General features: G+C 38.7%; 2 protein-coding genes across 3 annotated transcripts in view; one reads left to right on the top strand and one right to left on the bottom strand.

The window, feature by feature from the left end:
- LOC139126504 (vacuolar protein sorting-associated protein 26C-like) overlaps positions 1-15,121 on the bottom strand; it is a 75,510-nt gene extending 60,389 nt beyond the window's left edge. The window contains exon 1 of one of the 2 annotated variants that reach the window (XM_070692561.1): positions 14,833-15,121. In XM_070692561.1, the coding sequence (XP_070548662.1) occupies positions 14,833-14,889 (57 nt within the window). In that variant the 5' untranslated portion in view covers positions 14,890-15,121. The remainder of the gene's footprint in view (positions 1-14,832) is intronic. The other variant, XM_070692560.1, reaches the window with a different exon arrangement.
- Positions 15,122-15,145: 24 nt separating this feature from the next.
- Positions 15,146-16,304, top strand: part of LOC139126505 (trafficking protein particle complex subunit 4-like) — a 48,002-nt gene continuing 46,843 nt past the window's right edge. The window contains exon 1 of the mRNA XM_070692562.1: positions 15,146-15,570. Within this exon, the coding sequence (XP_070548663.1) occupies positions 15,396-15,570 (175 nt within the window). The 5' untranslated portion in view covers positions 15,146-15,395. The remainder of the gene's footprint in view (positions 15,571-16,304) is intronic.

The raw sequence follows: 16,304 nt of genomic DNA on the forward strand, positions 1-16,304 counted from the left end.
TAAGAAATACATTTTTTGACCAAAAATGGCAAAAATTGCCTTAAAAATGCAAATTTGCATATTTCTGCACAATTTGAACAAATCTGAAATAGATCATTCCTAGGGATCTATGTACCAAATATCAAAGCTATCTGACTGGTAGTTTTGAAGAAGATTTTTAAAGATTTTTTACTAAAACAACAAAAATTGCCTTGAAAATACAAATATGCAAATTTCACCACAATTTGAACAAATCTGACTGAAGTCACCCCAAGTAAACTGCATATCAAGTTTCAAAGCAATCGGACGAGCGGTTTCAGAGAAGAAGAAGATTTTTTTACCAAAAACAGCAAACCATGCCCCAAAAATACAAATATGCACATTTCACCACAATTTGAACAAACTTAAGTGAGGTTACCGCGGACGAATAGGATTCTAGGCTACCCCAAGTGAACTGCATATAAAATTTCAAAGCAATTAGACTTGCAGTTTCAGAGGAGAAGGCAATTGTTGACGTATGACGTACGACGACGATGGAAAATCAACCTATTTGATAAGCTCCGCGTCGCTGACAGCGGAGCTAAAAAAATATTGAAGTTTGCTCGGCTAGATCTACCCTTATATGGTGGTGAAATCTCCCATATATATCGGATATTTACCTGCGATTTGACAGAATCTAGTATCGACTAGTTTCGAAGTTAAAGTCCGTCCTATGAAGTCGGGTTTGACCTGAACAGCATTAAAGGTGGTGAAATCTCCCACACATATATATTGGATATTTACCCGCTTTTTGACAGAATCTAGTATCGCTTAGTATCGAAGTTAGAGTCTGTCCTTGGAAGTTGGATTTGTGAAAACCTGTAAGATGGTGAAAACTCTGATATATATATATTGGATATTTACCCGCGATTTGACAAAATCTAGTATCGCCTTGTATCGAAGTTAGAGTCAGTCCTTTGAAGTCGGGTTTGACCAGAATCATCTAGTATCGTGTAGTATCGAAGCTAGAGTCAGTCCTTGGAAGTTGGGTTTGGCAAAACCTGTAAGGTGGTGATATGTCCAATATATATCGGATATTTACCCGCGATTTGACAGAATCTAGTATCGTCTAGTATCGATATTAGAGTCCCCAAATCGCTGATAAATATCTGGTAAATATTGGCGATTTCACAGACCTTACATGCCGAGGCACAGGGAAAGTCATTCTAGTATCATCTACTATCGATATTAGAGTGCAGGGAAAGACGCTTACCGGTATTTTTTTATCCACTTGCCCTTTGGGCAAGTGGGGGGTTCAATTCATTTGCCCAAATTGGAAAACCACTTGCCAAGTATAATTTACGTGTTTTAAAAAAGCTAAAACATTGGTTTTTCATTTCACGCACTTTATTTTGAAAATTATCATGTTATCATGAGAAAATGTCGGACATTCTCATAGGGTTCTCCTCACACTTCTAAGAGTGCTGGATGGCTCATTTATATTAAATTAATTATTAAAGCCCCACTAGCTGTATCTTTTAGCATTCTTTATGTGATTTTACTTCTGAACTAAAACAAGTTTTTGGGAATGTGCTCTTTGAGGGGCTGGAATACAAGTATTGTTAACTGCCAAGTGAGACTGCATGTGCAATTTTGAACAAGAAAAATAATAAATGTGTGCGCAAACGTAAAATGGCACCACATGCAAATATAGCAAAACAGTGTACACCGTGCATATATGCATTTGAATATTCACGGAAACAACAGAGTAGTCCAATGTAATGCATTGTGTTGAATGTTTTCAACTGAGACAAAAACGCTATTTTTTCTTTGTAGTACGGTGGGAAATCAAAATAATGGTTAAAATGTAAATTTTCTTGTCCAATTTTTCACTAAAGAATGTTTTGTAAAGCTGTAAAAGACTATATCCTGTAAATGGATAGAATTTAAAGAAAACCAGAGAAAATAGGAAGCCCTGTTTAGGTCAACAAATTTCAAGATTTACAGCTAGTGGGGCTTTCATATTCATAGAAAAAATTCTAACAGTTCATATGTTTATATGTTTACTTTCTCGGGGCTTAATGTACAAATAATAACAGCCATTTTAATTGTACCTTCACGGTATTTTTGCAGTTAAAAAGTTTTAACTTATCTACACAGAAAGAAAAAAATCTGTAGCTATAAAGGAATATTTTGAAGCTTCTGAAAAATAATGTACTTCTTTGTCATGTTTTTACTGCGCCGATATCATACACAAGCCCTATGAAGTTTGGATTACCATTGCACTATACCAGTATCCTATGTTTTTCTAATAACCTAGGTGGTCTTTTTAATGCTCATGCATAGACTAAATAGAATTTAAACCAACAACCTAAGGCGTCGGTGGTTTTCAATGTGTCTTGAAAGCTGAATTCCTCAGTGTCGTACTCACTCCAAATGCTTCTTGACAGTCATTTTAGAATGGAAAAATTCACAAACAGAGAGGTTGGTCGCTACAGACAAGTAACTTTTGGCTTATTGACCTGAAAATTAAGTCAGTGTTCATTGAAAATTCAAAGACTGGACCCGTTGACACCAAAGCTTGCTCATGACTTTGATTGCATGCGGTCTTGCCACGATGCCACTCACTGTCACTCAACAAGTTAACATTGAAGAGTAAAAGTTAACATTGAAGAGTAAAAGTAAAAGTTAGTAAAAGTCCCTTTTTGTGGTGATTTTTCACCACTGGACTTTATTTGTACATTATTATATTAAAATGAATAAAGAAATGAATAAAGTGACACATGACATTTGACACATGACCCCAATAAGAGTTTATAGTAAAAAAATAAAAAATATTTTTTCATAGGTAATATATGGACTTTAACGTACGCTCCACCAGCTGAACAGCTTTCTCATATACAAAATCAGCGTACGGTATTGAACCGGTGGTATTGTTTGAACTGCATTTTATTGAAAGCGATTACATGATTCTTTTCGTCAACTCTTCATGCAATTTTATGAAAAATCTTATGGAAATGTTCACAATGACATAATATGATTATTTTTTGTTGTTTAAGTCTGTGTTCCCTCACAAGAAAATCGCTCTCGTGAATTCCATTTCTAGGTATTATTTTTTTCAATTGTCCCGTTGGGCAAGTGGCATCGGAGGTTCACTTGCCTAAACACGACTTTCACTTGCCCCGGGCAATCGGGCAACCCTTTAATAGTGTCTTTCCCTGGAGTGCCCAAATTGCTGATAAACATCGAGTAAATATCGACGATTTCACAGATTTTGCGTACTGAAGCACAAGGCAAGTCATTCTACAGCCATATTTGATCTTACTGTCTAAAAAATACCGCAATTATACGGTGTCGCTCAAATTTGATCAGAATTGGTATGTACCAGTATGGGTTACCAATGATCAACAATAAATGTTGTTTCTATCTGTTCAGTGGAGGAAAATTCTACGTTGATGTTATGGCAATGATTTCTGCACAGTACAACCAGAAAAACAACAAGAAATATTTAAACCAGAATAAGAAGAATGACAAAAGTAATTAAGGTCTAACTTTAGGTACTGGAGGTCAACTTTAGCAACATGCATAGCAGAAACAAGCCCCTCTTAGTTTAGTATAAACGGTCTTCCCCCATCTACTGTCTATGCTTGCAGCTGGTCTGTTAATATGTAACAGTTCATAAACAATGACAGGCAATGAGTCAAGATCAGTGGAGTTGGCCTGTTTCTCACTGGCATGCCTCCTGCACATTTGCACGATTTCACTTTTTCTTACCTCATTTGCACATTTTTGACACTGATGTGTTCATTTGAACAAATTCACATCTCAACCCCTGCATCTACCTGTACACCAAATACTGAGATGGTAGCTTTGGCGTTATGGGAGCCTTTGTGTGTGACGGACATACATCCACACATACCCACAAATATACAGACATACAGACGTGCAAATCAGATGCAAATGAACTGATTCAGCTTATACGATAACCTCACATTGGTACACCAAATGTGAGCCAAAAATCAACATGAATATGTATGACATAAGTCATTGTCCATGTACCAACTTCGAATAAAATCAGTTGAGACTTGCCAGAGTTATGGCTCTCGACATGAAAAAAACAAAAAACAAAATTGCCACCATGTGGCCATATTGGATCATATTGTGTTCAACAAATTGACGTACATATGTATAATATAAGTCAATGTCCTTGTACAAACTTTGAATTAATTCGCTTGATACATGTCTGATTTATGGTTCTGGACATGAAAAAATCGTAAAAAAATGGCCGCATTGCGGCCATGGATCGTATCACAAAACAAATCAATGTGCATATGTATGACATAGGTCAATGTCCTTGTACCAAGTTTGAATAAAATCGGTAGTTTACAAGCCTCATTTAACTCTGTGCGTACTGAATACCAAGAATTACCAAACCAAGGTTTCTTTTTCATCACTTTTGATTTCAATTTTTTTGGAAATAGGTTGTGGTGTAAATTTTTCAAAGAACAATCAGCAACTTTGTGGATAATAGCTTCAAAGGTAGCAACAGACTCATTGCATGACATAGAACTAGACAGTACTAAAATTACTGAACTCAGCTTAAATGGGTGAACTCTGCAAAGATTCTAAAAATTGTTGTTTTGCATCATCATTCCAAATATATCTGCTTGGACATCGATTACAAACAGTGCTATCAACTGCTGAAGAGGAACAAATATCTTAAACAATAGAAATACCAATTGGACAATGATCAGAAAAACGTGTGTAATCATATACTCTAAAATATTGAATATCATCAAGAAGGTTCTTAGCAGCAATACAATAATCTACTGTTCTGCATCCATTATTTTTATAGCAAGTGGGTTTACCATTTAAATCACCAACAGTTCTACCATTCAAAATTAATAAACTGTTCTTAAAACAATTCAGAAAGTTGTCTACCAAAATAGTTACGACAAGATTTCCCATTATCCATTGAAATCCTTTCCTGAATAATGTCAGGTACATAACCCATAGGTGTGGGACAAAAGTCTACATCATCATGTTTAATAAAATCTAGAAACTTAGCAGTTCTGGCATTAAAGTCATCAAAAAGGATTATTTCCCCAAGTGAGAATAGTTTACATTTGACTGAAGAGTCTCAAAGTAATTATTCGATAAATGCATTACAGATCCTTGTGGAGGTATGTAAACACAACAAATAATGTCTTTTTCTGAAGAATAAAAAAAATTTTGTCTACTTTAAACCAAAGAAAATCTGAAATATTAGATCTAATTTTATGAATGCCCTCTTTAAGGCAAGACTTGAAGAAAACAAGAGTTCCTGCAGCAGCACGCTTACTAAGTCTATTTTTTTGTAATACGATCTGATCTCAAATAACTATAACCATTTAAATGTAAAATATTAGACTAAGAAAGCCAAGTTTCCTGCATACAAACAATAATCGCAATTATACCAATCCATAATCTAATGACAGTAGGTCAGAATTCGTAAGACAATAGTTGTAAACATAGACACAAAACAGCACAGAACAGACAGTAAACAGACGGTACACAAACAAAGTCATATTCATGAAAGAAAGATATATGGACCTCTGGCCAGAAGACCAAGAAGTGATGTAGGGTGTTTCGAAAATAGTAAGCCCATCCTGCCCAACATGTGGCACCCGCCATATATCAATCTATAAGTCAGATAGGTAGTGGTCACTAACTAAGGCCCAATGTCACCGATGCCATCAGTGATCATTTGTCGTATTTATCTACCAGCTTGCGATACCTGCCAAAAAAGAGTTTAAATGTAGAGACAAGTTTTGCTCTGGTGTAACCTTGATTTAACAGTTTGTAAGAGAGATGGCCATGTCTCTCTACAAAATCACCATATGAACTGCATGCTCTAGCATATCGAATAAGCTGGGAAATGTATACCCCATAAGCTGGTGAGAGTGGAATATTACTTAAGTGGTGTGGAAAATTGATGATACTAAAGTTGAAATTACCGGTTATCTCTCTTGTCATATAGCCTAGTAGAAAGGTGACCATTAGAGTCAAATTCAAGTAAAATGTCCATGAAGTAGAAAAGGCCGTTTCTGTAGTTTCTTTAATCTCCAATTCTGGAGGATAAATCATAGTGAGATATTTACTGAATTCAGAGTTATTCAATGAAATAACATCGTCTATGTATCTATATGTTAAATTGAAAGTTCGAGCTACAGAGACCTTTTTCTGTTTGATTAGGTTCTGGATAAATTCTGCGTCCTATGAGAACAGAAATAAGTCTGCAAGCAAGGGAGCACAGTTAGTGCCCATGGGATTTCTATACACTGTTGGAAAATGTGCCCTCCAAATTCAACAAATATGTTGTCGATGAGGAAATTAAGCATACATCTCGGTATAAAACAATTTAGCGTTAGTAACATTTTTAACAAAATATGTAGAACTATACCCTAATATTACATATTTGTAATGGCGTGAACCGTTTTTGTAGAAAAATGCTTGGTTGATGATGTTTTTCAAGCGTTCTTTCAATTTATTATGTGGTATTGTGGTATACAAAGTGGAAAAATCGAAAGTTTTAATAGATGTTATTTTTGAAACAGATTTCAAATTTTCCAAGAGTTCCTTTGAATTTTTAATATCCACAGATTTCAAATTTTCCAAAGAGTTCCTTTGAATTTTTAATATCCACATTTGATTTATACCACTTCGAGAAAAGACAACATCACAGTATGCTTGAAGTCCCCGTTTAACAGTACAAAGAACAGAAGTCAGTATCTTCGATAACTCTGTTGTTGAACATTTTGAAGATCCTGCGATAAACCTAGCTTTGTAAGGTGTTTTGTGGAGCTTTAACCCTTTTCCTGCCGAGCGCCCTTGTCCGTTATTCTCCCAAGTCAGTAGAAAACCGCCCCATAATATGTGCCTGCAAAAGATTGGCTCTCCTGCATGTTATCCTGCCAGGCATTTTGGCAGAAATCGCCCATTTTCAGGGTCGTTTTAGCCGTACTTATACGTGTTAGACTTCGATAATTTCTACATGCCCGTAGACAGGGGAAGGAGCTCAAGGGTTGCTGCAGAAAAAAATTGAGGTCACCAGCTTTGTTTGCCCCTGGGAGTGCGTCATTTTATTGCCGTTTCATGTTTATTTTTTCGGAAATAAACTCCTTCAGTATTACGTACGTCCGCTAGGCACAAACATCACCTCACTCGTCTGTTAGTCAGAGACCCTGAGGGTCGTGCTAGGGGTGCAGCAGCACCGTCAAACCTGTCCTGTTTCCCCAGGGTAGGGTCAATTGAATACGTACCTCCAACGACTTGGCAGTGTAGCACAAAAACTACGTTTTTGCCGTTGTATTAACGACATGGCTGAGCCATTGAAGCACAGCTTTACGTATGTTTTGCCAGCTCAGTTGGGAGTTGGCTTACGAGTGTTACCGTTCATTACTGACTTAATCGAGTGGTCCTCAGTCAGGTACGGGTTTGTACCGACATGGCTTGGGCTGCAGCTAACCAGTGATAACCAGTCACTACCCCCAAGTCTTCAGTTCACTTTTGCGATGCACGGGTGCAACGCAATATGCTTCCATTGTTCTAGCCATCGACGTGTCCACATGCTGGCAGCCATATTGTACTGCTAGCTGGTTTGCATAACAAAAGCAGTCCCTGCTAAATGCAGACGGTATCCCCGTACATGTAGCATATTGACCTCATGTCACCTTTTGAATTCTCTGTACGCAAACAGCGTACGTAGTTACCAATGCGTCAGCAAGAGGATACGTTTGCCTGCAAACCAGAGCCAATACTTCGGACGATGGAATAAATAAAAATCCAAAGCTAAGTCCATTGAATGGCATGGCCAAGGCGGTGAAGGACGTTGCCTGGCTTGAACTTGCAGAGCTGAAGCCCAGCTTAGTACGTCGGACACCAGTTTGTAATGGTATTTCCGAGTCGTTCATATCCGTTCCATCGGAGGAACAAGTCGAGCCGTCCCGTCAAAAATACGTTCTCATTTTCAGTCACGCACAACTGAATAAGTGACTTTCGTCTCGCACCATCGGCATATCTGCCAAGTCGTTTGCAAGAGGTAGCCTTCTAGATTAGCATTGCCGAGTTGGTCAAGTTCGGCAGCAATCTCTATAGTGCCAGGCAGCCAAGTACGTCCAACTCCGCCAGAAAACGTCACCATGCTATCCTGCCAAGTCCGCTAAAAAGCGGTAAAAAAAACCAGCCCCCCTCGGGTGTGGGGGACTGGCGGACAGGTTTCTGCACCTTTCCCTGTCCTTGGACTCCCTGTGAACCCATTTCGAGAGCAAACGCCGTTCCTCGCCCAAAACCTGTCCTCGAACGACCCCTAGCGTGAGCAAGGGTTTGCTACACGTAGTTCCGTCGACTAGGCAGGAAAGGGGGTACCAAAAAGTAGCCCGATTTCCACCGCCTTAGGAGGATAACGGCCGTGGCTGCTCAGCTTCTAGCTACACCGAATTTCAAGCGGATTTTCACCGACTTGGCAGGAAAAGGGTTAATGATATATTCAAAATCACTATCATTACACTTATTTGATAAACCACCCTGAATATTCCAACTTCCAATGTGCACATGAGAGCGTACAGGTTGTTTTTGGCTGCAAGGGCTCTTTCTCAAAGCAGTGAAACACATTAGTTATAAAAACAAGTTATAAAAAGACAAACAGCAACAATGCAACACTGTATGGAATAAACAACAAACTTACTCTTATATTTTCTAGTACACTGTACAGTAATTCCTTTAAATGCACAACCATGGTATGAATACCTTTAAGCAACTATTTAGAATGGAAAGCGAACACTACAATGAAGTGACTGCTCAAACTGGCCCTAAGGCAAACCAACAAAACAAATCAAGGGAATACAAAATTTCAAGGAAAATTACCTGTAACAATCACAATATTGCAGTCAAAGCAACACTAGTAATATCTGTAAGCTTGATCAGTATACATGTTGTTGGTATGACTTTTACCATTACTACGGTATCATGATAACTGACTTATACTAAACACATTGAAATGGCGAGGACTATGACTATTATATTGAAATCCTCTATCATGTTGATCGCCAACTTGTCGAGTACGTTGTTTAAGAAAACAAACGATTTTGACCTTAGGAGAAGTTAATCGCATCTTTTCTCGGGTCGGTTAGGAGGTAAACGTAGGCAGGGAAAGGATTTTGCCCCAATAGAGCGGAATTTCGACCAAAATGACCGTTTTTTTCGTTGCGGTCCGGATCCGGACCGCAGAGACCCCAGTTATCTCCATAGACCGTTGCAGGGCTGTGGTGGAGGGAACACACAGACCTGTACCACGGACGATGCTGAAGTTATTTTCGTATTCGTTTTCGTGTTCGTTTTCGCATTCGTATTCGTATTCATATTGGAGTCACTGACAGAAATTATTATTTTTAGTCCAGGTTTCATGTATGAAATATTCAATATACGATATTTACTGAGGTTTAAATATTGTGATATTTTGATTCGTAATATAATCTGCCAAATTTTGTTAAATTTACATAAATTTGCATTTGTAGACTTTAAATAATTTTGATTACCTCATTAAATTTGAAAAAAATAACGCAATTATACGGTGTCGCTCACATTTGATCAAAATTGGTATATACAATAAATGTTGTTTATATCTGTTCAGTGCAGGAAAATTCTACGTTGATGTTATGACAATGATTTCTGCACAGTACAACCAGAAAATAAAAATACCGTCAAGGACACTATGTGCTCACATTTGGTTTGAATTGGTCCATTCGAGAAATATTTAAACCAGGAAAAACAAGAATGACAAAAGCAAATGAGGTCTCCAACTTAGGTACTGGAGTTCATCTTTAGGAACATGCATATCAACTTCTATAGCAATGGGAGAAGCAGATCCTAAATACATAAGCAAATGTCAACAACAAAAAGCAGAGAAGGCTTGATAAAAAGAAAAGGTGGGAGTGGGCAAAAAATGCACAAGGGATCTGGTAAAAAAGTAATGCTACATCATTGATCTTCTAAACCCTACCCCCTCCTGCATATCAAATGTTCCACCCCTTGGTATTACATAAGACCAAATGACAGGAAGTACATTTACAACCTTGGAGATTTTTAATTAATGCCATGAGTGTTATCATTCTAATGTAAACAGCACTTAAGTTAGTTACAGATAGTGAAATGCCTTCCACTGTGGGTGGTGATTACAACATCTGGAATTATCCTGGATCCAAAAATTCTCATCAGTTTTTGTATGTCTTACATAGAAAAGTTGCAAAAATTGGTCCAAAATGAAAAAAATCACCTCAGCTTTGTTTTCTGGATCAAATTTTCTTACAAATTGGTATCAAATATGACAAAATTATGTTCACAGCCTTCAAAATTGTCTCACAACATATCCTGGGTTAGAATAGGTCATTTAAGGTCACAAACTGAGAAAAGTACCTAACATATACAAATTTTGGGGTTTCCCAACACTTTGAGCAGAAAATTTATCTAATAACATCTTTCGGGACTTTATACCAAATTACAAAGCTATCAAACAAGGGACTTTATACCAAATTACAAAGCTATCAAACAAGTAATGTTGAGATAAAGTTTTCTTGACCAAAATGACAATATTGTCTTAAAAATACAATTTTTTATATTTCAGGACAATTTCCACATATCTAACTATTGTCATCTCTGGACGTCTGTGTACGAAATTTGAAAGCTGTCTGTCCAGGGGTTTTAAAAAGGAAACACTGTCTAAGATTTTTTGACCAAAAATGACAAAATTGCACAAAAATAGTAATTTTCCCAATTTTGTCATAATTTCAACAAATTAGAAGAGTAACACCCTTGCAAAGAGACAACCCAAATTTGAGAGCGATTGGGCCGGCGGTTTCAGAGAAGAAGAATTTTTACTGAAAATGAGAAAAATCACAAAAAAATTCAGCAAAAATACAAAATTAAGGATATCTTCACAATATTCATAAAACTGTATAAGGTTAACCTAAGGTACTCGCACACAAATTTTCAAAGCAATCAAAAAAGCGGTTCTTGAGTTATTAATTCTTAACCATTTTCACATTTTGTAAGCTCATTTGCATAATTTTGGCAATGCAGACTTCATTTGAACAAAATCCCATCTATAGCCCAGGATGCATCCACACACCAAATACAAAGCTGAAACGTGCAGCGGTTTGCCTGTTTTTGATGTTGACGGACATACTGTACGTACATACATACATACATACATACACACATACATACAGACGCCATCGACTTCAGCCTATACGATAAACTCACATTGATAAAACCAAATGTGAGCTAAAAAATACCGCAATTATACGGTATCGCTCAAATTTGATCAGAATTGATACATACCAGTGTGGGTTAACAAAGATCAACAATAAATGTTGTTTCTATCTGTTCAGCGCAGGAAAATTCTACGTTGATGTTATGACAATGATTTCTGCACAGTACAACCAGAGAAACAACAAGAAATATTTAAACCAGAAAAACAAGAATGACAAAAGTAATTAAGGTCTGAAATTTTAGGTACTGGAGGTCAACTTTAGCAACATGTATAGCTGAAAGGCAGCTAGCCCCTCTCAGTTTGACCATAGACGCTCTTCCTCCCCTCTACTGACGGTCTTCCTCCCCTCTACTGTCTATGGTTTGGAGAGTTCTGTTAATATGTAACAGTTCATAAACAACTCCCCTCTACTGACGGTCTTCCTCCCCTCTACTGTCTATGGTTTGGGCAGTTCTGTTAATATGTAACAGTTCATAAACAATGACAGGAAATGACTCAAGATAAGTGGAGTTTGCCTGTCACTCCTGCACACATGCAGAAATTCCCTTTTTCTTACCTCATTTGCACATTTTTGACACTGATGTGTTCATTTGAACAAATTCACATCTCAACCCCTGCATCTACCTGTACACCAAATACTGAGACGGTAGCTTTGGCAGTATGGGAGCCTTTGTGTGTGACGGACATACATCCGCACATACCCACAAATATACAGACATGCAAATCAATTCAGCTTATACGATAACCTCACATTGGTATACCAAATGTGAGTAAAAAATTACTTAAAATCGGTTGGGATCTGGTATGGCAGCATCTTCGCTTGCCAATGTCTCTTGACCGGGCAGCTGGATGCACCCCTTAATCAGGTAGATAGTGCCAAGTAATGGGACTCGTGGGAGCAGACGATGATACAAGGCAGTTGTTGTGCAAAGGAGCTGCCCTGGACTGTACAATTATTTTGCGGGGAGGGCAGATTTTTGTGAGGAGCTGCAAAACGGGTGACTGTTGAAAGCTGTGATGAACGGGGGACTTGTCCGGGACAGCCATCTAAATAGAAAAATGTGAACATTGTTATATCCGGTCATCCTTTTGGACTCACTCTAGAATAATCGTATCCATTTACAATTTGTATTTCAAGTATTTTTACTTGATTTTGATATGGCTCTACGTAGACATACAATACAATACAATACTTTACAAAACTCTATCGCTCAACAACACGCTAAGGGAGTGCAGCAAGGCAAAAATTACAAAATTGCAAGTTACGACAAAGTTGTACGTGCTGCTACAGGGGAGAAAGTAACAGAAATCAATCACAATAGGTAGTTTATCTTTCAGAGTAAAGATGTGAGCAATAATAACATAAAACCGGACCGACCGATAATTCATGTAGGCCTATTACATTCATCAGGGCTCAAAGTAGCAACCATTTTCAGTCGCATAGGCGACCAAATTTTATGAGATTGCGACTGAAATTTCTCCAGACGTGATCAAATTCAACATGTATTCGCTCAGCATTCACATTTATGGGCTTTGAAATTTGTTCAAACACGGCGATCGCGTTCCGAAACATTTCTGGGAGCCAGAACCAACTTCCGGTAATGGCGGCTCCCACAAACACCGACGCCCCACGCTCAATGTTTTCAGAACGCGATCGTCGTGTTTGAAGAAATTCCAAACCCCATAAACGACAAAGTTAGTGCAGTATACTGTTTAGTCTCCAGTAGTGATAAATCGGTACGACCAAATGCAGTAAATATGTTGCATTCCACATCAACACGCCTGGTCGACTGGGGTGCGCTTATATGATACTCCCCAGGGCCATCGGCCTTGTAGCGCTACTGGTGAGCGAAGTCGCAAAAACCAAAAATCACCGACCGCCTCACTGTAGCGCTACAATTTTGCAGCTAACGTTGAGCCCTGCATTCACTGTCGTTATGACGATCACTTTCACAGAGATATCAGTTTAAAACAAGAAATTCACCTTTACAACTCGTTAAATTGGGCGGGTCAGCTAAATTTCCATTATCGATAAGCTTACTAATGATGTCAACGGAATGTTTAAGTTGGTTGTTGTGATAGAAGTTAATACGAAAACGAATACGAATACAAATACGAAAATGATGTTTGTTTAAAAAATCTTTCCTCCAAAGACTACTACTGGCCTTGGCTGGTCCCCGCCTCAGTGACAAGCACATAGAGGCAGGTAACGGGAAACCGCCATGTATCGAATTACGAAATCTGATTGGTTGAATCATGGGGCGCTGTCATTGGCTGTTCAATTTTACTTTGAAGTAAAGCTAAAATTATCACAGCGAACGTGGCTAGAATTTAATCGAGGATTTAATTAACATTCTTACAACTTTTGAAATATTGGCAGGTACCAGACTAGACTAAAAAGCACGCGATAAAAAATGATGCACTATGTGCGGGCATGCGCAATCAACAACTGTCTCATTTCAAAGTGGCGGTTAGCCGGTATCTGCGTCTTACTTCGTGCTGCGTCTAGCTAGTCACGTGAGACGCAGTGATCAGCGAACTACTGGCCCACAAGCGCTCCTTAGCTTGGTAGTCTGCTAAATAGATCGATTTTCGGCTCGATCTATCGATCTCGTGGTCAATATGCCCGCCACAGTAACCTAGTGAGTATTTAGGTTACAATGGCGGGCATATCGAGTACGGGATGGATAGATCGAGCAGAAAATGGACCTATTTAGCAGACTACCCAGCTAAGGAGCGCCTGTGTATTGGCCGTTTGTTTTTAAAATCTCTCCTCTAATGATAGCAAAGATATATTTCAATCTGGGGCCTAAAAAGATTGGATCTTTTTCAACTTACATTCTCAAATATTGAAGTATTGATATATTGTCATATAAAAAGCACTTAAAGTTCTGTAAAGACAGAACTTTTATATAACACGTACGAAATTTGGACTAAAAATAAAAAATTTTGTCAGTGACTCCAATACGAATACGAATACGAAAACGAATACGAAAACGAATACGAAAATAACTTCAGCATCGTGTACCACGGTCCCACAGGCGCTCCTTGGCTAGGTAGTCTGCTAAATAGATCGATTTTCAGATCGATCTATTGATCCCGTAGTCGATACGCCCGCCACTGCAACCTTAATATTAGGTTGCAGTGGCGGGCATATCGACTACGGGATCAATAGATCGATCCGAAAATTGATCTACTTAGCAGACTGCCCAGTTAAGGAGCGCCTGTGCACGGTCCCTCCTGGACCGTGCCTGTACGCAGGGCCAAGTGACATCATTGCAACATTAAAGCTTACGTGCAAAGACGTGATATGTTTCAGTTTAATCTTCCAAAATTGTAAAATCCACTGGTGTAGCATCCAAGATGGAACACTGTGTGACAAAACGGCTTGTTTTAGTTTCTCACGTAAAGTCGGGCGTCTGCGTCCAAGCTCTATCGTATCCCGAGGGGCGGAACCCATAGCACATGGACTTACGTCCATGCTACTTTCTTTCCACATGCACACAGCTGTGGAACATTTTGATATGAATTCATTTCATTCAATAAATTTACAAATATGTACTCACCCCTTCATGATAAATCTTATTTGCTTTCTTCAGTCTAATATCCAATGTCGTCGCCATCCTTTTTTTTTAAATCTCTGTGGAAATTAACACCGGAAGTAACGCTTCAGAGTTACCAACAGAAAAAATAAGAACAAAAAGATAACTCCTGGTTACAGTACTGTAATCGACTGAAAAGAAAAAACAAAAAAGAATAGACTTCGGCACTGTCGACACAGCCAGGTGGCTAGCTAGCTTGCTTTATGGGTGTCAACTGCTACCCGGTTTCACTTCCGGGTTAGCTCTGCAACGAGCGTAAAGTTAGAGTCATCCTCATAATCAAGGCGTCTCGCAAATATGACGACGCTGATCGAGGCGCAACCTCACGCGTCAGCTTCACTGGGGTTTGTCCGGTTCCCTGCCCCTTGCGCTGTGCTAACGTTATTAGCCGGGAACGTTTATTGCCAGCGATACGGTAGAAAGGGGACAGGGAATCGGGGTAATATAACGCATGCAGAGTTTGAGAATCATGGTTGTACTGGTTTCGTCGATGTGAACCCGAAGCAGACATTAGTAACAACCTAACTATGGCAATATACGCCGTGTATGTTGTGAATAGGGCCGGCGGTTTAATTTACCAATTAGACCATTCCAACGCAAAAACAGAAATTGAGAAGACATTCAGTTATCCATTAGAACTTGTATTGAAAATAGTGGACGAAAGGGTCGTCGTATCCTTTGGTCAGAGAGATGGAATCAAAGGTAAGGATGGCTTTAGGCACACAGTCCGTGTAGCCAACACACTTCGTGTTCGTGTCGGCAAAATGGACGATCTGCCTGGCTTTAGGGGAGAACCATTTGATTTCGGGGGGGGGGTATGGAGGAAGAGGGTATGGGAGCAAATTTTTTTTTCCTGTCAGAGTGACAGCAATTTTTTTTTTTCTACTGTCAGACCTGCATCAATTTTTTTTTTCCAAATGGAGTGCAATTTTTTTTTATTGGTCATCAAGTTTGTAATGCGTTGTATACAAGGGACCCGTCATTATTTACGGCCTGAAACTCCGAAATTTCGAGTGACCCCCCGCCCTTCGCCAACCATGATGAATTTGAGTAACCTCCCTCTCTAACTCTGAAATTTTGACCGATACCCCACTTAGAAAAGTTAAATACCAATACATGTAATTGTAAAATTCACAAAATACAGCAACAATAAAGACCTATCAAATCCTGATGTACCCTGCTAGACTATCATCAGTTATCTCATGATGGTTCAACAAAGGTGAACACATCAAAATGAAATTCAAAGTCACAATAAAATAAAGATATAAAAGATCACGCAGTATCTAATCATATAGTATATTGTTTAATTTGGATGGATATTATGACAGGGTTTTCACTAGGATATCTGACCGGGCAGAATTTGAAAGTACAGGGGGAGAACATGAGAGAGGCTTAGGGGGAAAGTGTCACAGGGGCTTTCCCCTATCTTGCATGGA

This window comes from Ptychodera flava, assembly GCF_041260155.1.
Source record: "Ptychodera flava strain L36383 chromosome 3 unlocalized genomic scaffold, AS_Pfla_20210202 Scaffold_27__1_contigs__length_13241970_pilon, whole genome shotgun sequence".
NCBI classification, from domain to species: Eukaryota; Metazoa; Hemichordata; class Enteropneusta; family Ptychoderidae; genus Ptychodera; species Ptychodera flava.